At 45.2% G+C, this 27,242-nt stretch overlaps 1 protein-coding gene across 1 annotated transcript in view; it reads right to left on the bottom strand.

Annotated features, from left to right (window-relative positions):
- Window positions 1–9,292: 9,292 nt before the first annotated feature.
- SLC25A20 (solute carrier family 25 member 20) overlaps window positions 9,293–27,242 on the bottom strand; it is a 412,128-nt gene continuing 394,178 nt past the window's right edge. Inside the window, exon 9 of the mRNA XM_069643324.1 lies at window positions 9,293–10,113. Within this exon, the coding sequence (XP_069499425.1) occupies window positions 10,051–10,113 (63 nt within the window). The 3' untranslated portion in view covers window positions 9,293–10,050. The remainder of the gene's footprint in view (window positions 10,114–27,242) is intronic.

Raw genomic sequence — 27,242 nt, 5'->3', positions numbered from 1 at the left:
CCTGAAGTTCCGGCCCCTCTTGTAGGCAATGATAGGTGATTCAGGAAATAGTCTCTTCAGTTGTGAATCCAGATTGATTATTCTCCACACAAGTTGGAAAGGAAAGATCTCGCATACCAAGAAATAGATCTAAAGAGATCCCATTACTCTACGCTCTGAGATATTCAGCACAGAGTCACCACATAACAAGGATGATCAAAAAGAACTGGAGAATAATCAATCCGGATTGTGTCGATGACCCTCAAATGGTTATTACGATTACTGCTATATGCGTCACCCAAAATGCTCTCTGGAATTTGGCCTAATGCCTCTAAGCAAACGTATCATGTTGTCGCGTCTAATCTCCTACTGGAAGCTCGCCCATGCTGCTAGTAATAGTCTCATGGGCTTGCTGTATGAGGTGTTGCATACAAAACTGGCTTACGTGAAATCATCATTGGGAGCCCTCATACGTTTGTCTGAATTATGGTTTGGGAACCTCAGAATGGACCCACTTGAAATGAATCTTGGCAAATATAAAACATGCTAGGAGTATATTTTTAGATGTACTTATACGAGACCAGATGATAGTTGACTTGGCCTCGAAAACAACTGCAGAGTGCTTTTTTCCATATATACTGTAGAGACAGTTAATTACAAACTATATCCAGAACTCTATCGTAAATCATCTGGTATGGGTCTATCTACATATCAAATTGAATGCTGTGAAAAAACCTGAGACCGCTGGTATAAAGTTGAAAGGAACCTTAGACTCTGCCGGTTTTGTGGCAAACCGGTTATATAATCTGTGCAACACCTGCTTTTAGATTGTGGTGCAATGGTGGCTCTCTGGCAGAAAGCAATCATAGCCCCTGGCCTTCAGATGATAGTAAACCCCAATGAGCTCTGGGACTTATTTATGTCTGGGAATCACAAGGGATGTATGATCTATTGTTCTAGGTTATGGAATGAAATTTGTGAGATAATAGTAGTAATCAAAGCATGAATGAATTGTGCAATGAGATATATGGATGCTAGTGAATGTACTTGTATATATGATGAGCTGTATTAAAAAGTTATTAATTTAACATAATAAAAACATATTAAAAGTAAAAGGAGTAATTCATGAAAGATCAGATGGGCAAGATGGGCAATATAAAAATCAATTTAACATCTGGGTAATGAGTTTGTTAGTAAATGTCAGGTCCTGAACATCAGTTTTCCACAGGAGCTGCTGAACCCCAGGGGAGTCTGCAGCCCATCTTATTACCAGCTGCTTGAGATTGATCTGCCTCCTCGAAACATCTAGAGGAGGGTAGTCTCTGGCTCTTCACAGGTCTCTTGTAACAGGTGTTTAGTTCTAGTAGTAAACTATCTATTGATAGTAAATGTTCACTGCATAACAATACTCAACTTGTATGGCACATCCATATATGTGTGTAAATATGCTATCTAATTCCTATTCAATTAATGTTATGTACAATTTACATGTAATACATTGTTCTTCATATTCTCTACATGTGTAAACCTGCTAGTCTTAAACACTGATATCTATGGTGCTCAAAGTGTGTTACATTCACAAGTCCTACCTCCGGTATGTGGGTATGTGACACTTCATAAATGTCCCAACACTAGCCTTTTTAATGCACATCAACAAAATAGGTGCATGTGCTGTGGATCTGCGGTCTCAATGCTGCTATCTGAAGAATCCCTTAAGCATGCACGTGCAATGTAATTTGCGCTTAAGTAAAGGAAAGCCAGAGCAGCACAACATCGACGAGTGACTCCTCAACTGTACCGCCCTGTGATAACTTGACTGAGTAATTACTACTCCTTTCACACCTGTAACGTATTGTCCAGCTGCTTATGAACAGTATGCATGTATCAATCTCTCCTGCATGCCAACTCACAGCCAACTACAATTAAGCAGTGCTCCCACCAGGTTTACATGGAATATAGTGTCCCATGAAGACTTTTACTACTCTCTAATCAAACCATCACCATAGTAAATTTGTATAGTTGTTTACTTTGAAGACATGCCGTTTACTGAAGACACAAAAAACAGGACCTGCCAGTTTCAAAGTACGATGGAAGGCAGTTTAGAAAAACACTCATCCTCGACCCACGCACACACACACTTCCCTTCTACCCCACCCCTCCAATCCACGCTACAAACATGCCCACCCAACATATATATGATATGAGATCGAGTATTAAGCGTGTTATATATTACCTGAGCAGACCCGGGGATCGAACCTGTGTTGCTCCGTGTCGTCTTACTTCCAAGGCGAGCACGTTGCCACTGAGCTATACGCACCCTTTATTCACCCATGGCTTCTGTCTTCTGGGCCGGCAGCACCTGTGGCCCCTTGTGTGCACTCCTGTGCTGCACGAGCGTGATGAGATTTAGAAAGTCCACTCTTTTTCCAAACTTTATTTCTTATTTTCAACAAGAAAGAAATATATCAAGTACAAAGCAAATGTTACTAGGCCAACAGGCTATCATCCAGGTAACAACATAAACCTGAATCAAAGAAAACAATAACCTCGAAATGCATATTAACCGCAACACATTTAAAAACGTAGCCATGAGCGGTGGCCTGACATTCCCAAACATAACAGACAACACAAAACAAGAGAACATAACTCCACAAGCACCCCCCCCCCGAAAACGTATCCATTAGACGTGATGCAAACCCATTCTATTACACAATTCCGATCAAGATGGTTTACCCATAAAAATCCTTTAAATTCCCCCATTGTTCATCATAACGTGCTTCTTTGCATTGCTTATAAAACATAATCTTCTCATATTTAGATAGAACTTGCACATCTAAAATCCAATCCTCTACTGTTGGTTTCTTTCTCGTCTTCCAGACCTTTAATATCTGTTTAGTAGCTACTAACAGAACTTTGGCAATCCAACACGATATTACCCAATCATATTTGCAACCATTCCTTGGTAATTGCAAAATGATTGCTAATGGATTCTGTGGATAGGTGATGCCGTCAATCCAGAAGTGTCACTCTTTCACAACTCCACAACATATGAAGCAAACTACCCCTCTCTTTCCCACAACCCCAACAACTGTCACCATCTACCATTCCTAAAGCATACATACGGGCCGGGGTCCAATAGGTTCTACTCAATATTCTCTGATGAGTGTAACGCAGTTGTAAATCCGCTTTAGCTTTAACCGAAACTCTCCAGACCCTTTCCCATTCATCTTGTGTCAGTTCTCTACCCAGCGTTAAACGTTTAATTAAACGTTCTATTATTAATCCTGGTCTACAGATTAATAATAGAACGTTAAATTGGAGAAGTTGGGTTAGTAGAGGTATTTTAAAGGTTAGTGATGTTTGGAGCAATGAAGGGGTGGTTTCCTTTGAGGGACTAGTGGAGAAATGTGGACTGCATAATAGAGTTACGAAGGTACAATTAATTGGTGGATTTAATATCTGACAGGAGTCGGATGATGGATGCATCACTCCCACGGGAACCTGAAGTCCTCAAAATATTGGCCTGTGGATCATAAAAGGTGTCAAATATTTTGAAAATTATGCAAACAGATGTACAGTGGTTGAACTCATGGGAAAAATGGAGGTTGTCATGGACGGATGAGCTGGGTAGAAAGTCCACTCTAAGCGGTCTCAGAGCTATCTTTCTAAAATCGACCTTTTTTCCCCCCAATCAGGGAATCGGAACCAGTACTTGTTGCATTGCTTTTGTCCTGCAACCATGTGGAAGTTTGCAGTGAAATCAGCTTTGTTACCCCAGTTCCTAAAAACTTACTGCCACTTTGAATCTAGTAACTCCTGCAACGGGTACATAAAAAGTCTGCTATGAGTCAGTGGATTTGTTCTTCAGACGGTCTTCTCCTCTGAAGTTATGTTATCCATGAATGCTCCCAGGAAAGCAACGTCGCTCGACAGAATTCTGCATCACTTCTTGTAGTTTATGGAGAAGCCTATGTGGACAATGCATGTGTGCTCTGTATCTCACTGGGCATGCTCCTTTGTTGGTGCTCAAATCAGCCAGTCATCTAAGAGCAAATGTGAAGGCCTTTGCTTCACAGGAGGGAAGGTACTAGCTCTAAGCACCTGGAGAATACCCTAGTGGCTGACTTTAGGGTTTAGACCAAACAGGAGCGCCTTGAATTGGTACCTCTTGTGTTTTGGATGAATCGTGGATGTAGAAAAACCCATCTTCTTAGCCAAGCATGTCACAAAACCACAGCTGTGAAGTGACCATTTGAAATCACTGGGATCTGAGGAATTGCTGAGGAATAGGTTGTCCAAATTTGGCCACCAGCCCCCTGACCTTTTCCAAACTATGAAGTAGCAGGAACCAATTCTTGATTTTCTTGTGCTCAGAGATCCCAACCCCAAACTAATGCGACTGTGTTCAGCAAGATCGCCTCTACCTCCTTTTGGAGCACAACTAACAATGTTCTTTTCTGTGGGTCAGGTCAGGCTGGGGTGGTTTGTGTCTGCAGAAACTCCAGAGTGTGGCCAATTGCCACTATGGAGAGTACTCGTTGGTTGATATTAACTTCCTCCAATGATCTAGATAGGCTTACAGATATCCTCTTTCCAACATCACGGGCGATGAACTGCAGAGTTAATGAGTCAAGGCTTCTTGGCGGACTGTCCTGTGAGCTGTGAAGTGCCCTTCTACCTGCTGCTGCCCGGTAGATCTCGGATTGCACCTTGCAGTAGCCTCTCATTGCATATGAATGATCAACAGAACTCAACAAGATCTTTAATCAACTTCTGGAGTAAAAGGGCCGGTAGTGTGTGCTGCAGAGTGCCCAAAAACCATCTGGTATCCATTCATTCTGTTTGTTAGTAATTACGTAGACATCACCCAATAACATCGCACACCATTACTGTGAATTCGTTTTCATCAAATATTTACCGGATTTCAGTGAAAATATAGATGTGGGGGTTAAGATTGCACAGGGCTCTCTGCCCGCCTTTGTACTGGCTGAAATAAGTTTTAAAAAAATTTGATGAAAACAAATTTGCAGATGTTCTCCTGGCTCACCCTCTGCGGGCATAAGAGGATCAAACTCGCCGGATGAGCTTGAGTGCCTAGACTATCTGGGTGCACATTATACTGCTAATCAGAGTCTGTATGCAGATCTATGGAGGGGCAGGTGTACTCTTGCACCTGCATATCTCCCTTCCCTATGGGGGGTGGGTTGCAGGGTCCCATGGCTTCAGCGTATGTCTGCTGCATTGGATGGCTTTGCGGAGCTGCAAATCTCAGAAGGATTACTGGAATCCTCTGCAATTCTGTCACCTAGGTATTCAGGATGTCCATCAACAGATAGTGAGCCTCCGCAAGCGGAGCTGGCTTTGGTACAACTCAGAGAACACGCATTGCGATCCCTTGAAGTCAATCTTGTGCTCTTGAATGTCTTCCAGTGAGACGTACAATGGCCCTGAGATGGTGGGCTTGGGATATATGGTTGTAGTGTTGTGTCTTGTTTGGGATCTTTTTGGGAACACATGCTCAGATTTGCCCTTAGACAAAGTAGTCCATGTGATAATCTAGGCTGTCGACGTGGAAGGCGTAAAGTTTGCCCCGCACCATAGGGAGTTCCCAATGAGTGAAATGCTCAAAAACACCACAAATACGAAAGGTCTTATCTTGAGTTGGTGACTGAAATGATCATTGATGTTAAAGCTGTAAGAATTCATTTGAAAATGTAGTGAGATCATGCAAGAAGACTTCTAACTCAAACTCACAGTAAAGAATCTAAAAATGGTCTCCAAGGGTAAGACTAAAAGGGATGGGTGATTACTGGCAGTGTTGCAAATGATCCCAAAGGATTCTGATGGGTGCCTAAAGTGAATGCAGTTTCCTTGTTATGTACAGTTTAAACTGCTTTTATAACATAACAAGGATTCCCAGCCTGACAACATGGATTTTCATCAGCATGTGAATCAATGAAAGATCCAATGCTGGAGAAGATGCATTCCATTTCTGCATGCCAAAAATGGCCACATCATTGTTGCGATCCAGCTGATTTCTACGATCAGCCCAACAATAAAAGAGGGGGTACAAGTCCCACTTGAGTTGTGTAAGGAGGAAGGAGTGTGGGATCTGAGGAGTTTAGTCCTAAGGACCTAAAGGAGGGTATCTACGCCCAAAGCAAAAATGAAGGCCAGCCCCCCCTTAAGTCTCTGGAAATGTCCTAGTTCAAGTCCCCTCTTAACCAGGCCCCTGAGAGAGACCTGGGAAATCCAGAAAGGGAACCCCTACCAGTAGACTGTGATATAACTGAACCCCACTTAAGGGGGATGAATTTCAGTCTGACATAGCTTTAGAAAAGCTTGCAAATCAGATTTGTCAGCCGCTTTTTACTTGGGTGCTCATAAGGTGCTTTGCAAACACCCATCATCAGCGGACCATTTCTCAGCGGAAGCAACGGCATGGATCACATCCTTCTTAAACAGCAGATTGATGAGTTTTCTCCTCATCTGCAGCTGCTGAGCCTATTCACATAACTTGGAGTCCCACACGGTTTGTGTGTATCGCCCACTTTGCATAATGTGTTCACCAAACCATTGTTTGATGACTTAAACCATCTGGGTGTCACCTATACTAACTATGTAGATGACACCCAGATCCTCATACCCCTGACAGGCGATTACGAGAAGGATTTAACCCTGATTAACAAAATCTATCATTATTCAGACCTGGATGGCTACACATGGTCTGTGTCTGAATGACGAGAAGACTGAGCTGCTACTCTTAGCCACTCCCCCAGTCAGAAGAAATTGAGCAACCAATACGTCTCCTTCAACATGGATGGCAATGACATCAATGTAGCTAAAGAGGTAGAAACTCTGGGAATCTAGTTATGCACTTCCTTGAGCTTGCGTAAACAAGTTAGTTGGCGACATCCTACACCTGCAAGCTAATCCACGCCTGCAAACCCTTTCTCTCCACAGAAAGTTGCATAACGCTGGCCAGAGCACTAATTCTTTCAAAAATTGACTACTGTAATGCACTTTACTTAGGGGCCAATAATACATTACTAATAAACTCCAGATTCTCCAAAATAATCTGCTTCGGTCTGCCTTAGGCATCTCTAAAAGAAAAAAAAACATATCTGCATTCAGACGTAACTAGTTTGCGGTCATGGACAGAATACATCTTAAGACAGCCTCCCTGACCCATAAATGCCACAACAATTCAGCCCCCCAATATCTCACCGAAAAATTCACTAAAAATAACTCCTCACGTCCAACAAGGACTACCAACTCTGGCTCGCTTCTAAAGACCTCCCTCCTAATTAGCACCCTCTACCAGGACTCTGCCAACATCACCTTTTCCACTCTTGTATATATGTATATTATCTCTTTACTGTATTTTCACTGTGCTTAACCTGTACTATACGCACTGTATTATATTCTGTAACTTTTTGCACTGTAACTAAGAAACTGCATATTCTGGTAGCGCCCAGATCCCTTTGGGTGAGGAGCGCTTTATAAACAAATTCAATGACAATGAAAAGACTACACAGTAAAGTGCTGGAGGAATTGATCACCACATTGACCAATTGACCAATTATCTTTCCCCTTTTAATCAGTGACCTTCAGGCCGACTATCTGTTTTCAAACCTGGATGTTCTGGGGTTCGAAATTGCTGGGAGCTATTTGACTCCTGCTTCTACCCTAAGAGCCTTGTTAGCTTAAAACCAACAGTTACCAGTGGCTTCCTTTGGCTCCCAAGGCCAAATGGTACCTTACAAATATGCACATATGACATTAACTTTGAGGTTTTGAGAATGTAATTAAAGAAGGCGTAGAACGCACCCAGGACACATTTAAATATAATGGATGGGCACAAAAGTGTGCATATCATGTAGAAGTTAAGATTTGCGGTTGCTGTATACTCGCTCCTGGTTCCCCAGTGGTAGATCCTGCCTACTGAGTAATGCCTGCCACTGAGGAGTGGGTTTTAGTCCCTGCTCATCCAATCTTAATTTCTAACCTTGAACTCCATTTGCAGAGATAAAACTTGCAATCTTTGCGAGAATGGGCTACAAGTCAAATTCTATTCTATCCCCTATTCTCTCCAGTTGTTATCCTCAGACTTCCCAACAAATGTCAAAGGATAAACATGATGTTAAAGAAATCGCTGTGGATGAAATACCATAGGGGCAATAAAAGACATGCTGGTACCGCAGAAGGTTACACATTCTTTGCTTCCATACCTAAAAAGAGCTGTAAGACGATACTGGAGGATAGAAGCTAAGTTTGCGAGGCCCATCACCATCAAGGTACAAGCTCCCCGAAATTTCTACTCCTGTAGTGGAGGGGCCAACCTAACCTGTCCAGACATACAGCTGGAGGAATCCTTGGATAGTATGTACATGTGGCCTTGTGAAGATCTGGAACAGGAAGCCACCTACTAGCAGGAGCACCACCATAGGAGAGAACTGGGACAAAGGATAACCAGCATTGTAGACGTTAGTCAAGGTCCTGAGGAGCGAACATAAAATCCAATGAGGGTCTGAACCTTTTCAGGGGGCATGGGGAGAAACTGTTCTGAGGTTGCACAAGATCACAATTGGATGGGGAGCTTCTCCAAAGAAGAGTAGTAACACACCGTGAACAGGTAAACTGGAGTGTCCCAAAAATCCCACATCCCACCTCCCAACCCCGATCCATCTCCTCCCTCTCCCCATGCCATATCCATAGCCGGTCCCCCACCCTGCCTCTTCCCTTATGCCAATCAAGTCCGTGCCTCCTTCAGTCCGTAATGACTCCACTCCTTCTCCTAAACAGAGTCTACTCGAGGTAGAAAATAATCTGTGGCCTTGAAAAGAGGAGCCTGTATCTCTGCAATGATTTCTAGTCAAAGTGGCTGAGGGAGGGTAATGGGGATTAAAGACTAATTCCATAAACAGTATGCCCCCTGCTAAAACATATGTTTAAAGAAATCGGCACAATTGGCAGTTGTAGTTTGAAAGGGACAAATCAGCAGAGATTTTCTCCTCTCCAGTCCTAAATTAGCAGGAAGTGGTTTTCAGTATAAAGGCACAGCACGCACTAATAGTTTCCAATGGTAGAATCGCGAGAACAATGCATATCATCTTCTTGCCGCAGACCTTTCTGGCTTCTACAGAAAAAAAAAAGAACTTGTCTGCCAGTCAACTGGATAGAGAAACAGTATAGTTTGTTGTGGCTTTAATAGCAAAGCGGATTAAACAATGCATGAAAAGACAGGCACACAAGTCTTCTATGTAATATATCACAAAATTCAGGCTACAATAAAAACTTGAAACAAACTATCTTTAGAAAGATAAAGATGTCTTTATTGTTTCTAGAAAATATTTTGCGATGCAAATTATACAAGATAGATATCGCCCAACATTGTGCTGCATTATACAGTACAGGTGTCATTGTATAAAAGGTTTGCAGCTAGAAGATTTAATAACATGACCAAGTCTCTGCCCCTATGCACGTTCCAGGATACATCATTGAAGGCTGTTCATAGCTCTATGAAAGAATCTGATCCCATCAGAATGCAGAGGGGCCTATCAGAAGGCGGGAGTAGTGGCTACCACCTAGGCAATGTTTTGTCTATATTCCTGAGGGGGTCCATGCTTAATGTGTCTTGCGGTAGGTTGGGTAATCAAACGTCTAATTTGAGCAACAACCATTTTACCTCAAGTAAGTTTCTCCAAATAGAAAACAAAAAATTACATTAAAACAAAAACAATCATAGCTTTCAAGACTTAACTATAAAAGACAACAGTTTTTCTTTCCTCCTGGGATGATGTGAACAATGACGTTACACATAATCGTTTCACGTAGATTTGGTTCAAAAGCTTATTATAATATTAACTTCAACCTCCTGGTTAAGTCTAAAATAAGTTATGGCTGATGTCCAAATAGTACTGCCAAAGTACCATCCGAAAATTAAGGCAAATCAATTCATTACATTAGTCAGAGACAGTACATTTAAAAAGTTAGTTCCGTCATTCAATGCTCCCGAGTTTCCATAATTCTTGTATTACATTCCATGAAAGTAAGAATTGCTTCTAGAGTTCACATATTTGGTGCAAGCCAGTTAAGGAATTTCATGGCAACTTCAAAACCTAGGAAACATGCCTGAAAATAAAAATAATATTCAAATATAAGAAAGATACATTACAATGGAAAACTGAGGCAGCACGATAATCCCCATTCAAAAAGCATGTCCAACACAGTCATCCCAAGGGCATAACACAACATTCCTCCCACCCCCACACTTTCGCTTCAACCTACATTATTTGTAAGTTTTGGCTCATAGGTATCACTTTAACTAGTGGAGCAAAAATTATCAGTATGGATTGTGGGTGATTGCTCGTGTATGAATGCACAACTAGTCGATTGTTATTTGAGATAGTGTACGCTTTGTCCCATTTAGTTGAGGAATTACATTTAAATCGGGGTATCTGCGGTTGGACTTTACATATTTTGACTAAAGGTTAACAATACTCACAAAGGCAATCAGACAGGTCAGGAGAAGTGAGTATACATAAAAGGTGACAGAATATTATAGCCCGACAGTGCCCATGAAAGGTTTTCAGGAAATCATACATTACATCCATCTGAGCCTAAAGTATGTATAAACGCACCACTTCAGGTGGACATCTGCCACAGGCATGGCTCTCCGTCCACGCACTTTAAAAATGCAGCTAAGACTATGACAAATTCTGTCTAACTGGTCACATTAGCGCATCGCACTGAAACACCAGGCTCAACACCTCTGCCATTAGAATACAGCGACAACCTATGACAAATTTCATTCTAGCTGGGTACATATCGAGTCCCCTACACTAGAGCTCTGTAGTGACCTCCCTCAGCACCCGTCCACATGCCTAGCCTCTCGGGTTGCTTATTGGAGCCCAGCCAGCCCTACTAGATCTTTATTTTGGCCAAATGCACACACACATCTTAAGCTTCCTCTTAGAACCTTCCCAAACCCGGACTTTGGTGCCAAGAGCATTCCTATCACGAAGCACTTTGAGGCCATACAAATGGGTAAAGGCGCTGTATAAATGACTCCTACAATACAATACATGGTTTCTAAATGACACTGAAACCTAAAATGTGTATTTGGGAAAGCATACCATTGATTTAAGTGCCCCAATCCAGAACACATCCCTCTTCGCAATCCCATCAGATTTCAGCATTCACTTTGGCAAATGCTGACTTTTCCATTAAGTTGGCCAATCCTAATGTTAAGACCCCCTGCATTCAAAGGGATGTCCAGTCTACATGGTATAAGGACACCCCTAAATATTAACATCTAGGGCACGTGCTGGGATGCACATACAGCACCCCAATTGGGGGAAAAGGTTTATACTATACAAGTTGTATTAGTCCACGGTGTGGCTCGTTTAAACACAGTATTGTTGCAATTAGCGTGCGTTCTGTGTAGTTAGGAGATTCAGTGTATATGTTACTTTGTATTTTTTAATACATTTTACGTTGCATCATGTAGCAACAATCAACAATAACAAACTATAACAAGCAACAATGTAATCGCAATGTCATTTTATGGGATACAACTTTGTAGCGCATAGAACTGAGCTGTGAGGAGCCTAGTGTTCGTAAGCGATAGAACAAAGTGTTTGCTCTAAACACAAGGTGCATGTTTTTCGGTAGAGAGGACAGTTGTAGGGGTATGCAGTAAACTTGTGAAGTGGACAAAAGGAGGCCTATGATGACTTAGGCTAAATTACTTGCATTACTTACCGTAATAGCATTTCTGATGATTGTATCTGCTTAGATTCACATGCTGTGCATATGGTCCAACATCCAGTGGTAACCGTGGAGTATTTCATCTTGTCTTTCGTGGATCAAAAGGGGATGTCGGCATAGGCGTGTCTGTAACACTATCCCTAACGTGACCTATAGTGTATCCAAAATCCCTCACGCGCCGAGGTCCCTCCGATTGGATTTTTTCTGCCATGAGGGAGCCCAAGGCTAACGTGAGTGAGTACATAAAAGAGAGAAACTAGTAAGATGTCTATGTTCTTTCCACTCAAGCGGGGAGGAAGGGTGGGCGCATGCGAGTCTAAGCAGATACAATCATCAGAAATGCTATTACGGTAAGTAATGCATGTCTTCTGATGCTTGTTAATCTGCTTAGAATCTATGCTGTGCATAGACTAGCGAGCAGTAGCCGGAGGTGGGATGTGAGAAGGAACAGTAGTGAAAAGATGCCTTAGTACTGCTTGTCCCACCTGAGAATCAGACCTAGAATGAATGAGTGTCTAGGCAATAGTGTTTTGTAAAGGTGTGTAGAGAACTCCAGGTTGACACTTTGCAAATGGCCTCTAGGGGATCATTTGCAATGAATCCTATGGAAGCCCCAGTGCCTCGAGTAGAATGTGCTCTAGGCTTGAGGGGCATCTCTCTCTTTGCAAGAGTGTAGCAAAGTGCAATGCATTTGACTATCCACCTTGAGATAGCCGATTTAGAGACGGTTCCATGTAATAATGTCACCACAAAAATCTCGCCATGCAAAAATATTGCCGAAAAATTGCCGTTTTTTGTGGTGACATTATTGCATGGAACATGCGGGGGGGGGCGATATTTATTTACGGCGACCATATATATGGCGATATTACCTGATACCCTTAGAGACATGACCCCCTTCTCTGCCAGCTGCTACTGAAACAAATAATGGGTTTGTTTTCCTCAGTGGTTTTGTTCTTTCCAGGTAAAACATGACTGCCCTGCGCACATCTAACGTGTGTAGGTTCCTTTCGGCCATGTTAGTGGGGTTCTGGAAGAAAGTGTGCAGTTCTATTGATTGGTTCATGTGGAACTTAGAAATAAATTAAGGCGCAAACCGAGGGTGAGTGCGCATAACCACCTTATCAATGTGAACAGTAACAAAAGGGTATAGTACTGAAAGGGCCTGTAGTTCACTAACCCTTTTAATATAAGTGATAGCCACTAGGAAGGCTGTCTTAAAGGTAAGGTATTTTAGACTTGCCTTGTGCATAGGCTCAAAGGGGGACCCCATGAGTCTAGTGAGAACCACATTTAAGTCCCATCCGGGAGCGGGGTTTGAAATGGGGGGGGGGGATGAATCCTCTTAACCCCTAAGCAAAACAAAGGACTGTTTCAGGGGTATCGAACTGTGTGTTGCCCAAACTCGTAGTCACACTAAAGAAACACAGTTCTTTCGACTGGGACGGATTTGAAAGAGTCAGTTGCTCTCACTGCGCTTGCAAATCGTCTCTGGTGCACTGTGTAGTGCTAAAAAACACATGCTAGACCATCTTGGTCGGTGCATGTGTTGGCTGCCGTGCAGATGAAGGGTATATCTAGTTTTAATTGGTCTTCTCTGTATTGGCAGGTGCAGGTTTGTAGCTACAGAACGACTAGACCTAGTGCACAGCACCAGCTGCACAGGTCCAACTCGTTCCGATAAAGGACCCCCAGACCACATACCTAGGGGTCCCTTTCATCTTTTAGGTGAACAATCTCCAGAGAGAAACCCATTGAAGAAAGCTCTTTCTTGTTTTTAAACCTGCACCTGCCAATACAGAGAAGACCAATTAAAACTAGATATACCCTTCATCTGCACGGCAGCCAACACATGCACCGACCAAGATGGTCTAGCATGTGTTTTTTAGCACTACACAGTGCACCAGAGACGATTTGCAAGCGCAGTGAGAGAAACTGTCTCTTTGAAATCCGTTCCAGTCGAAAGAACTGTGTTCCTCTTAACCCCTTCCATGAAAGCCTGGATAACCAGTATTTTGCACGACAACACCTTTTGCTGTGACATAGTGTAGGCTGAGAGAGCTGCTAGGTGAACCTTTAGGGAATAAAAAACCAAGCCTGAATCCAGTAAGTGGGTCAGGTACAATACAATGCGAGTAGGAGAGCAGTCAATGGGATTGACGCCCTTGGCAGATAAAGCGTTTCCATTTACTGAAATAGCAGTATTGGGTGTTGGGTTTTCTCGCTTCCCTGAGTATGTCCATACATCTCTGAAGGAGTTGAAGCTGTCCGAACTTGGACCTCATGAGCCAGGCTGGTAAGTTCAGAGTTTGTGGGCAAGGGTGCAGTGTCTCTCCCCTGTCCTGAGACATTTTGTACGGGCAGGGCAGTTTCATCGGAGGGGAGAGGGACATTTCTATCAGATGAGAGAACCAGGGTTGGCGGGCCCACATGGCGGCCACCAATATCATGGTGACTAGCTCCTGGTGCATCTTGTGCACGATCTTGTTGAGTAAGGGAGTCAGGGGGAGAAGGGACAAGTGTAAACAAATTTCCCTGACCATACTATCCAGAGCCTGTTCCCCTTGGAGCGGTTCTGTGGGTACCTGGAGGCGTAATCTTGGCATTGAGCATTCTCCAGAGTTGCGAACAAGTCGATCTCTGGGAAACCCCATTCTGGGAAAACGTTGGAGACTGTCTTAGTGTAGTCGCTATTCGTACTCTACAGGCAGTGGGAAATCTCTGCTGAGCATGTCTGCCAGAAGATTGAGTTCCCCTGGAGCGTGTTGGGACAACAGGAACATCATGTGTTTGAGAGCCCATATCCAAATGTTTTGGGACAGCTGGGATAGCCCTGGAGAGTGTGTGTCCCCTTGTTTTTTCAGGTAGTACACGGCTGTGATGCTGTCTGTCAAGATCAGGACTGTCTTCCTCTGTAACTGTGTCTGAAAGGCTTTCAGTGATTTGAATACCGCTAACAGCTCCAACAGATTTATGTTGTTGGACGCTACTTGTGGTGACCACACGCAGTGATCCATCTGCGGAAGCAGATCAGCCCCCCACCCAGTGAGTAATGTGTCGGTCGGTGGGGGTGGTGAAGGTCTTCCCCCTTCAAGATGTTTTCCCTCATCCACCACTTCAGAGAGAGAACGAGGGCTGGCGAGACAACTACCAGATCTTCCCATTGTCCGCTGGCCTGACATCACCGGCTGTTGAGCCACTCTGGCATGGGACGCATTTGCATATGTGCGTGAGAAACTAAGTAAATGCAGGACGCAATCATCCCTAACAGTTGCATGGCCTTGCGTACCGTCACTTCCTGACTGGCTACATATTGAGGGATCTGAAAAAGCATATTTTGAACCCTCTCGTTGGAGGGGAAGACGAGGCCGTCTTTTGTCGAATTAGAGCCCATAGAAACTTTTTGACTTGGGTCTAGGTTGGATTTCTTCTCGTTGATAGAGAATCCCAGACTGAATAAGAGGTCTATTGTCTTCTGAGTGTTCAACAGTCATGTTTCGTAGGACTTCCCTTTTGTGAGCCAGTCATCGAGGTAAGGGTAAATTGGGACGGATAGTCTGAGCAGGTGTTCTGCTGCTACTGCAAGTACCTTTGTTAACTCCCTCGGTGCTGAGGCAATGCCAGAGGGGAGTACTTTAAACTAATAGTGCTTGTCCTCCAACATGAACCTTAGGTATTTTCAGTGCGCTGGCAACATTGAAATATGAAAGTATGCATCTTTCATGTCCAGTGTTGCCATGTAATCCTGTTTCAACAGCAGGATTACTTCCTGTAAAGTGACCACACGGAACCTTTGAGGTTTGACAAACTTGTTCGCTGGGCGAAAGTCGAGCACAGGGCGCATGGTGAGATCCTTTTTGGGTACAAGGAGGTACACTGAATAAATACCCTTGTTTACCTCTACAATAGGGATGGCTTCCATGGCATCCTTTCCTAGAAGGGTCTGCACCTCTTGCAGTAGGATTTGCAGGTGGTCGGGCGTCTTGATCTTGGCGGTCTGTAATAGGGTGGTCGGGCAAATTTTATACGGTACCCATGGGCGACCATCTTCAGTACCCACAGGTCTGTTATCGCATGGGAGGGGATATGGAAATAGGTTATACGCCCCCCGACCGCAGATGCATGGGACGGGACCTGGATCTGCAGGTCATTTCTGTCCAGAGGCCGGGAGCCTCTGGGTTTGGAACCTAGACCTCTACCTTTTCCACACCGCTGACCTCTGGGTGGATAAGTGGCAGAGGTGTTAGACCCTTATCCCAAATTCCAGTTGTTTCCTGCATTTTACTGGGTCTGGGAAAAACGAGGCTGCCCACAAAAGGACCAGCGGGAGCCACTTGCTTCCTGAGGAGAGGGTTTCTGGGTAATCTATTGAAGGGACTCTAGTGTCTCATGCTCTTTCTTGGCTGTTTCAAGAACTTCGTCCACTGCCTTACCAAACAGGTTGGTTTCCTCAACTGGTTTGTTAATTAGTGATATTTTGGTCTCTGGCTTGAAACCAGAGTGCCTTAGCAATGCATGTCTCTTGAGCAAGCTACCTTGTGCCAGGGTTCTCCCTGCCATCTCGGCAGCGTCCAGAGTGTTCTTGACCACATTCTGGTTCACCTGCTTGCCTTCGGAAACCATGGCGAGCAACTTGGTCCTTGCAGGTTCTGGTACTTCCTGGAGGCCTTCTTGTAGAAGGTTCCACTGGACGTCCACATAGCTGGCCAATAGCGTGGTGTTATTGGCTATATGGGTGGCAGCTGTTATTCTGTTTCCCAGTGCATAAAGTCTCTTTGATTCCTTATCGGGTGGTACCTCTCCTGTAGACAGGGGAACACCAGCCTGTTTTCTAGTGGTGGTAACCACTAAGGAATCCAGAATGGCTTGACCCTTGATATGGGCAGGGTCGGTCGGAGAAGGCAGAAACAGTTTCTCCACTCTAGGGTTACCGCCCTGTCTGGGCCGGTGTCAACAAAGAAGGTGTCAACCTCCTCTTGATTGAGTTCAACAAGGGGATGGCCTGGCTGGCTGGAGGTTTTTCTTCGAGTATATCCTCCACAAAATCAGTCAGAATCTGGTAAGGGCTCTTGAGTAGCAATCTGAAAAATGGTCAGCCGCCTTCTTCAAGATGGCGTTGAACGCCATCTGATCGTCCACTGGGGAGGCTTGCTGTGCCGGAGTGGAGAGGGAGGGAAAGGGTAGAATCTAATCACAGGACATCGGGGTCCTGGGTGGGAGTAGGGGGCATCCAGGGCTGAGCATCAACCTGACGGCTGTCCTCCCAATTGTCCATAAAACCCGTCTGATCATCCACATTGTAGTTTTCCAGAAAGGTGCCATCTTCATCCTGTTCATAAGTGTCCATAGCATCCTCATCTGTGAGGACACAAGTCAACTCTTCATGTGGATCCTCCTCCTCCAATGTCCTTCGAAACTTAAATACAGGGGTTGAAGGAAAGTCTGTCCATACAGCCCTTAAATTTCTCCCTGGTCCATGAGGATGAACCAGAGGGGTCCAGGGGAGGAAAGGGATCATCTTTTTCCACACCGCGTCGAGATTATTCCCCTAATGTGCCTGACAAAGGCACAGGACTCTGAACGTAGTCCTGGCGGGGTTCTGGGCGCTGTGGCGTATCTTTCAACGCATCTCTCGGCTGTTCTTTGTGTTTTGCCGCCTCCTTAGACCGCTCCTTCAGTCGAACTGCCGAAGTAATCCTAGCGATGCTGTCTGCAATGGTAGGAGAATCCAGGCGTTCTACCGGCTGAACCGGAGGCTGAGCAGAGGATTTTGCTGCCACCGGGACAACCGGAGGCTGAGCAGAAGATTGACGCCACCGGATGAACCAGGGCCTGAGCGCTGGATTTAGCCACAACCCGGCCCTTAAGCTGCATCTGTGCGTCCTCCTGGAGCGCTCCAATGTCCGTGTGCCTTTTAGTGTTAGCGCCCTTGACTTTGGATTGCCCAGTCGCAGGCCACAACTGCGGTGGGGGGGGGGGGGACGGTGAGTCTGCCGATTAGAGGGTCCCGTCAAAGATTTCGACAGTTCCATTGGGGCTTTGGTAAGCTTCGACACAGTCGCCGAAGCAGAACCTTGGGTTGTGTGTTTGGTGTTATGATCGTGTACCCCTGTCGCTGGGTGTTTTCCCTGTATCGTGACTCGTGTCAGGCCTGGTGGGGCCGGGAATGGGTGTCGTGGACCGAGAGTTGTCCGCAGTTAGGTAAATGGTTTCTGACACAAGAGGCCTGGTCATTGCTAAGTTCCCCCATCACTTTCAGCGGATGCAACAGCGGGGGAAGAACATTCGGCCTGCGACATGCTGCAGGACGCCCACTGCTTTAAGCAGCGCTCCTTAAGTGTTTTATGGCACAGGAGTCTACAGGCCACGCAACTCGCTTCTTTGTGGTCAAGGGGCAGACAATTGTTGCACCAATCGTGCTCGCCCTTCAAAGGATATTTGGCCCTGCACAAGGGACAAAACCTAAATGGCGTCTTTTCCATAGCGAAAGACAATTGGAGTGATGACGAAACCCAGGGAGCAGAGAGGATGAAAGAAGAAAGGCATACTTGTAAAGGATATGTCCACCCCGACCTCACTCTCCCTACTATATTGGGACCGGCCGGAAGTTTGGACCACGTGGACAGCAGTGCAGCATGGATCAACAGGCGTCGAAAGTCCACAGCAGTCTTCAGCGTTTTTTCACAGGATTCAACAGTCGAAGTGACTTAATGGGAATAACGACAAAATCAATAATAATGACAATAACACTATGAATGTAAGAGCTCTGCATTAGGGCGACCAGTAATCTGGGAGGAAAAAAAAAACTATCTGAGGGACCTCGGGTACACTACACGTCACGTTAGGGATAGTGTCACGCCTATGTCCCCTTTCTATCATCGAACGACAAGATGCAATACTCTTCGGTTACCACTGGATGCCGGACCATATGCACAGCATGCGATTCTAAGGGGATAAACAAGCATCAGAAATGTAGTTAAAGTATCGTGGTATCAAGACGTTCTGCTGTCTTTACATATAGTCTTCTCGAAGATTGCAGGCTATATTTTAATTACAGCCTTAGGCTGCAGTTTTTCTGGTTTGCAGGGGTTGAATTTCCTTCCCTCACCGAGTGTTTGGATGACCGAGGTAAGGAGAGGGGACGAAAGCACAACAGATCGGGCAGATGATGAAAGCCAGCCAAAAGGTTCCTGGAGGTGAGGACAGATTGAACTGCCATTAGGTTTTATTTTTATGGATGTGTAGATGCGAGGGACAAACTTCCTGGGAACACAAAGTCTTGTTATTAAATGGCCAGCAAGTCCGGTTAGGATTACGAGGGTCTGATTGAGGTTAATCAAATACATGAAATAGAGGCTCGAGGGCAGAGTTTGACCAGAAAGATGAGCAAGATACGTGCTATGGAGGCCATATTATTTAAGATGGAAGTTACATGAGGTGTTGGGAAGGAATGCTGAAGGAGCAGTTGGGACGTCAGCTTGCCTGGGGTAATGAAGAAGCTATTGTGCAATTAAAGGTATGCCACTGTCTTCTCCCCTCCCTCTGATGGGATCTTATTAGGCACACCACAAACAGGGTTAAAATGTCTCTGACAAATAGGGCAGGTCAACTGTTGAAAATGGTTTGATATAACAGACCAATTATATTTCAGGATGGCATGACTGGCTACGTAATGAGACAACGTGAACAGGGGATTTTGTTCAGTAAATGTATCCAATGGGGTTAGAGAATATAGTGGATGATAAGGTTCACTGTTATCAGGTTTAGCCAATGGGGATTGTGGGATGATGTAACAGTATTGTGCAATTATGTAAATTATTTGATTTTGTGTATAAAAGCTGTAACTTGTACACGGGGTGGAGTTGTTAGTTTTCAGCTTTACAAAGCAGACTACCCCTCTCCCCCCCACGTACCCCCTTCCTGTTTGCATGTAATACATTTGCTTTTCCGGCAACATGCATTCACTCTCTTGTTGAGGATTTTTCATTTGGTAACTCACAACGCGATCTCCAGGCCCTCTGATACGTGGGGGTTTCCTTGATGCACACTCAGTTGCAGAGCCTACCGACAATGACCAGTCCTCTTGCACACCAAGGGGCTTTCACAGATACTGTATTTGAATGCCTGCTTTTCCCTGGGGCATAGTGCCACAGGCCCAGATGTGCAGGCTATTGGAAGGGACGCCGCTTTGAAGAGTTTCGGAGAACGCATATTAGAGGAGTCCATTTTGCAGGAAACCCAAGGGGGAACAGAGACAGGTGATTATTTGGGGTTATAGGGATGTGTGAGGTTTAATGGAGTCAGAAAGGTAGTTGACATTGAATAGGAGAGAGAAAAGAGTGCAGAGGAAATTAATGGAACTGTAAGTTGTTATATGTTGAAAATCCTTTATTATGTTGGTCATTTTCTTTTCTGATTGGTAGTCAAGTAGTGAAGAGGGATATCCTGCTAGACTAGGAAAGACGGTGTTGTAGTCGGAACTGCTGTAGTTGCGGTCCCTATGAAAAGGGGCATTTGTAGGGATACACTCCTTTGTTTCAAGTGAAGGAGATATGATAAACCATGGTATAAGTTATTGTGCTTTCTATGCCGTATTTGTCTTATATGTAGAAGTATGTAGTGTGGTCCAGAGATGGCCCAGAGTAAGGTGATTGAGGTGTGAGTGAAGACGAAATGAGTTATCGCGGTGTAAAAAGGTGTGGTTAAAAGGGGTCATAGTATTTATTGGAGTGCAGCAGGATTGGCCTCTGAAATAATTATTTTTTTGGAAAAGAACAAGGTAGGAATTAGAAAGTAGTATGCAACCTCTGTTGGGACATATGTGTCAGTTGCCCCCATGGAATAAGGACAAAAATCCTGAAGTACCACACAGAGTGTGCTCAAGTAGGATGTTCAAATCTTGGCCCGAAGAGGGCACATATGACAGGGGTATTTTGGAGAACATGTACACCTACTTGTGGGCGGATCACAAGGGGAAGACATTGGACAACAGGCAGAGCATCCCCGAGTTGTGGAAAATGTTAGAGGATGTAGGAAAGGCCCATGAGGATAAGATCGAGTCAGTAAGGCAGACACATGTACACCCAGAAACTCCCACTGCCAAGCCACCATATGGTCTTCCAGCCCGTTGTCCAGTAGACTATGTAAAAACCGACAGCGGCTCTGACTGTTAGAACAAGGGAGTGATTAAGGATGGAGATAGAGAAACAAGCGCGTAGGGGTAAGAGCTACACAGGGAGACAGGGAAGAGCAGAATACAGAGACAAGTGGAGATCGGACAGATTCTTTTTAGATTGATTGTACGGTTATTAGAGATGTCAAGGTGGACCAAGCCGAGGAAGGTTTTGGTTTAGATGGATACCTGAAGTTTCGGCACATGGAATGGCGAGCCGCAAATGTGTAGGCTATATTTCAGTGAATACTGAAAGTGAAGCAGAAGGAGAATGGGTAACAGATGAGGAATAGGGGGAAGCACCGCGAGATGTGAGGGAGATTGCGCCATGGGGACTGCGGCTTAGGACGCATCACAGAGGTCACAGCGGTAAAAAGGGAACAGGGTAGGCTCAGACAACAATCAAGCGAAGGGTCTAGGAAGAGCACATTATGTACCATGGCCACATATGGATGGAAATAATTTAATGAAAAAGCTTTCCTTTCTCACTGCAGGAGCAGGGAAGTGGATTTATGCATGAGGTGGACAAACCAAGCGGAAGTGGGAGAACAGAGAGATGCTGGAACATGGAGACAACAGACTTCACAAGCTTGTTCTGAGAGGGTTGCGTTCCCCCAAACTCTGAAGTGCAGAGGCTGTGCAGTGGAAGGCGTGCAGGAGAGATGTTTTTCCCCCATGTGAGCCTGATTGCTGTGGTTGCCATACAGCGAACGTGCTGGAGACAGAAGGGCTACATAAACATGTGGCCGATCCAGAGACAGCTTTACAGAGGAAGGGTGTGCGTCCCTAAGAACCCGGAAGCAGTCTATGTTGTGGCAGAAGTTGCGGAAGCAGTGCAACCCGCAGAGCCAGTGTTCAAGAAGCTGGTGAGTGAAGTACGGCGTCGGAATAACCTACGCAAGCATTGCTGCAACAGTATCCAGTTCCCTATTCATTCGCGTATGGTTTAACATGAGTAGAAGTCGTTCGTTGAAGCTGAAATACCTGAACAATGGAAATATAGCACTTGCGTGTAATACGAAAGTCCTTTTACTCTCGTAGAGTGCAAACGCTGCTTAAATCCATTGTTCAACATTTAAAGGACTGTTACTAGCTGAAGGAGTGGGTGCGTGTCACTAATTAAGAGTGTCCGTTGCGAAGACAATTACTGAATACTGTTACGCTCACCTGGCGTCCACGGGGGTGTTGGGGCATGGTTGGAGCCCTCCCTCGAACTTGCTCCTCGAAATCACCTTCCCCTTCTGAGAATGGTTGGACCTGCGGCTATGGAGCTGGGTGTTGCCCCTGCGTGAAGAGGAGAGGCAATGAGTATGGAGTGGAGGTATCGTAACTTCCCCCAGCCATTTCGTGCCAGAATACGGTGGGCAAGCACTTTCCCATAGACGCTCGCCTGTAATTGACGAACAGCTATCCGTCCTGCTTTCCTTAGCAGGGGCGTGTTGAATGGACCAAGTTACTTCACTGGTCCGTGAGGGTGTTGATCCAGAACAGCTGCGACCAATCCACGTATGAGGTAAGTCTTTAGTATGATTATAGTTTGATTAGAGTGTTTGTATTCCGTCTCAAAAGTAATTCTTGCAATGTCTTGTTCCCATTTCCATAGGTACGGGAGGAGAATCTGGATCGAAGAGGATCCGGGAGACCCTAGAGGCTGATGGAGTTCCAACAATGACAGGTAAGATGGTCTTTATAAGGGATCTTTAGTCTCTTGTATTATGCGGCCATACGAATGCATACAAGTACTAACCTGTTTGTTATAGTTTCCTCGTAGGTGTCTGCCAACTACGCAGAATGGTGTCCTGTTCCTCGATGAAGATTGCAGGAGGAAGTCTCCGACCGTGATGGAATGGAGGCAAGAAGAAGAGTCCGGCACAGGCTGCAACAAGTTGCAGGTGAGAGGCGCGCTCCGCAGTGTAGTGACTGGAGCGTTCAGCGGTGTAGCGACTGGCAACTGGTAAGATATGCGCTCAGCGATGTTGAGGCTGGTAAAACGCAGGATGCGCGTCCGGAGATGGAGCGACTGTCAGCAGGTAAGTGCGCTGCGCTCGGCGATGTTGTAGCTGAAGTGAAGATGCTCGCAGAGATGGGCAGAAGACTGCAGGTAAGAAGCGTTCTCAGGAGAGTCTTCAGGATGAGGCTGAGAAAATTCAGAGAGGCACCGGTGAGTACATTGAGAGCGTTACGCTGCTTGGAAGCAGAATAACGCAAAGCTAGGGCACGTGGATGGGCTGGCCTTATACAGGCTGGTTCAGGCCCTCCCATTAGCTCTGCCTACCAACTCCACCTTGCCCTTCTTTGGGCCTGTAGCACATGCCTTCCAGTTCTGATCCATGGCCACACCCAGCCCAGCTGCACACGTCCTGGGCCTAGAGTGTGCAGAGCACACTTGAAGACGAGTCTGGCACCAGAGGCGCCAGGACTGGGTCCAATGAGACCCCGGGGGTGAGGAAGGACTGGCCCCACGACTAGTGGCCATGACAAATACCTAACCTTGATAATACAATTGTTCAAACCTTTAACTTGTGAAAACTATATCAAGGAGTGGTTGCATATGCCTAATTGTGATTCCCAAAGGAGGACTGAACTTTATCCTTCACTTTCACAGGGGATTACAATTCAATACCAATCTTTAAACTTTCCATTAAGACCTGGTTGTGTGTGCCGAATTTTGATTCCTAAAGAAAGACTGAATTTTTGACTCAAACGAGGCATACCTTTCATATCATTGAAGTCAAAGTGTATATACTATTGAAGAGAACAAGAATTGCCCAAGCCAAGAGTCTACCCATATTAACAGTGAAACCAGCCTTTCTTAGAGTTAGAGTTAAAGAGCAATCTTAATGTTACTGTGTAGTTAATAACAGTTACAATGGCCTAAAATACAAGTGTGCAAGCATTACCTGAAGCTAGGAGAGTGGCGCCAAGGCTTCTGGGTAATTACATATGCCGATAACTGACAGACAGGTGAAGGTAAAGTTGGGGGAAGGGAAACTGGCCGCTTGTAAAGACTAATTTTGAAGTTGACACAACCTGTAGTGCCAGAGACTATGGAAAACGGAGAGAAGGGAGTCTTTAAAGCAAACCCAGGTTGTTATTGTGGCAGACAGACAAGCGATGCAAAGAGGCTGCCCCTTTTGAAGAGAGATATTCAGAGTAAGAGTGCCTTGCCTACTTGGAGGTGTTGAAGTACTTTAAAATGTTTCTTGTCCAAGTCTGTCTAGAGGTACACATCACTGAAGCTGTGGTAGTAGTCCAAAGTATTGAAGCTGTGGTGGTATACCTGGTTGTCAGTAGATGCAACATTGTAGCAGTCTAAACAAAGTGGAGTACTGTGAGACAAAGCTGACTGTTTTGATAGTGAATCAAGTAGAAGTGAAGCTGTTGAAGTGGAAGCAGCAGCACTGGGAAGTCATCCTGACAAATATAGCATTGTGAATTCCAAAACTGTAATCAAGAAAATACTATTGACCCAGAACGGTGTATCACTGGCAAATTGTGGATATTGCATTTCTTTTGAACTGTGACCCGTCTTCTTGAAGAGGGGACAACTCACTGTGGCTGGGATTACCATTGGTGCCATTTGTCTGTTAACTGGATACTCCTTTCAACCCCCGTGGGGGTAAACAGCGGTTCAGTCCGGCTTGGGGTATTTGGCCTCTCAGGCCTTCTGGACTTTATATTGCTCTACCCCTCCACCCCCAGGCGGGGTATATTGTGGCTCAGCCTGGCTTTGGCTAGTCATTCTCTATATTACTTGCACAACCTCGTGTGGTCTCATGGTGCCTCACCCCCTCCTACCTCTCCTTTCTCTCAGCCGCGTGCCTGGTTCTCTGTGGCAGTGGTCGACAAGGGAGGAGGCTTTGCAGTCTGCTGTGGAACAGCAAAGACACAGTCTTCCTGCTTGGGTCTTCCATTTCAGTTCCTACCGACAGTACTTCAGTGTTGAGCAGCTGCATACCGATAGCCGCTCGGGCGCCTGCTATTTTGGTGGTCCATATTGGCTTCGGCTGCCCACCTCCCTGGATTTAGCAACATTCCATGGGGTTAGAGTTTCCACCGCCCACCGTGCTAGCTGCGTTGTCTTACCTCCAGGTTCATTACCATCCTCCAGGTTCATTACCATCTCCTGCATTCCAGCTCAGGCTTCCGGTTTGCGCCCACAGGCTGGCTCTCTACCTAGCCGTATGATTCCCCAGTTGATTTATGTTCCTGCCAGGACCAAGAGAGGAGATCCCATTGTATCCGTGCTTCGGTTACGGAGGTTGAAAGAGTGAGGGTCAGAAATCAAACCAGTTACTTTCAAGGGCCCTGCACATTATTACATTGTTCAATCCCCATATAGCAAGCAAATACTTGGGACTCTGTTTTCAATCGGGGTGTGAAAATCTTTAACTGGGGATTCCTTGTCTCAAAGGAGGGGTGGGTCAGCCCCAGTAAGATGCTGCTTGCCCTGTCCACTAGGGGGTATTAAGCATTTAAATGGATTTCTAGAATCTGGCCTGGTGGACAGTTTTTAGGAGGCCACCCTATAGTTATGATGAACAGTGAGGTCTGAGAGATTAGTCAAAACCCAATCAAGGTAGGTGGATGAGCAGTCAAGGCTTAGTCTCAGGAAAGTATGAGTGGGGTCAGGGTCCTGCAATGAGTCCACACAATATAATACACAATAAGTCAATTTAGATAGTCAGTTATAAAAATACAATCATCTATTTAGGCCTTTAGAAAACACTGAAAAAGAAGGTACTATCATCACACAACACGATCATACAAATATATAAACAACATTTGATCATACAATCACCAGTACGTTCACATCATCAAAAATCCTAACTAAGCAATGAAGGTAAGTAAAAGATACAGCAATATGATGGAAATCAGACAAGTTCAATATCATAACTTTAGAAGTTCAAACCCTAAGATGAATGGGGCCTTGTGCCCAAATGTCACAGGCCTACATCACGTGGCACGGCCATTTTAGGGCACGAGCCACGTTTAGTAGCCATACACGGTTAACTTGAATGTGCACCTCAAAAATAATGCAAAAACGGTACAAATGTAACTGCTGACACCTGCTTGTTTTTAGGCAAAAATAAAAGTAACTGCAGTCTGTCTACGCTCTCTACTGTTTCACCAGAAGGAGTTGGACTGCATAAAATCCTCACACCGGCGCAATGTGCAAGCAGTGTGTTGGGTGTGTTGCAGTACCTGCACAAACTGCTTGGCAGCGTTCTATTCAGTGAACGTGATTTTGCTTTTCTGGCTGCAGTCAGTCTACGCTCTCTACCGTTTCACCAGAAAGTGTGACTCTGCATAAAATCCTCACACCAGTGCAAAGTGCGCGCAGTGTGCGAACAGTGTGTTGGGAGTGGCGGGATCTTACACAGACTTTTACTGAGCACTGCTGCTCCTGTGAACCAGTGAGTGGTTCTCTCCTCTCAAAATGAAGTCCGATTCCATGTACGATTTACGGAGCAGGGGAGTAGGACTAAGTATGGCCTCCGCTCCCATCTCGGATGAGGAAATGTTACTAGCATTAATTTTATCTTTGCCGCCATCTCAGCCACACAGAGGCTTGTTGGTCAAGTCTGCCTCATCGTTGAAAGGGAAAAAAAAAACTCTTGAAAAAGAAGAGTGACTGTTGCCCCTAACTCTAACTTTGCCTCAAGTTCCAGTTACCCCTTTTCTGGGGAAAGGTGGGACACAACATTACATTTCCCCTTCCTTCCGGCCATTTCACATGTGTCATCAATATCACACTTACCTCAGTCTCTAGTGCCCCCAAATATGAGGTGAGGGGGTATGCAGCTGCATACTTTGCAAAATATGGTAACCACTTTACCTGCGACTATGTTAACTAAATCGAGAGGTTCAGTAGAAGGGGCACAATGTCACTATATGAAGTGAGTCAATGGCAGACACGCCTACAGAGATGTCACCTCAATTCTTCCCTACACAACACAAGTCAGGAGGGCTCAGGAACTGACTTTTTTGCATCCTCACCGGCACCTTCTCCATCAGTATTACCGCCACAGGTTATCTCAGCTGTGATGCGCAAAATGGAAGCTGGGTCCTGGGAGAACAAGCAAGGCCTGTTTAATGAAATGAATCCGAAACTATGTATTCTAGTCTCTCTCTAAGAGGGAATACAAAGAGACTAAATCGAACACTGTTCTCCTGGAGTCCCTCCTGTTCAAATTTGACCATGTGAACATATATGCAGCAGCAAGGAACTTCGCAGAATCTCAAAGATACATCAACAGCTGCTCAACAATTGACAGCAAGGGACTTTGAAGGACCTGCCATTAAACTGGACCAGCAG

This window comes from Ambystoma mexicanum, chromosome 2p, assembly GCF_040938575.1.
Source record: "Ambystoma mexicanum isolate Mex_15411 chromosome 2p, UKY_AmexF1_1, whole genome shotgun sequence".
NCBI classification, from domain to species: domain Eukaryota; kingdom Metazoa; phylum Chordata; class Amphibia; order Caudata; family Ambystomatidae; genus Ambystoma; species Ambystoma mexicanum.
This window is presented reverse-complemented; position numbering and strand designations above follow the sequence as displayed.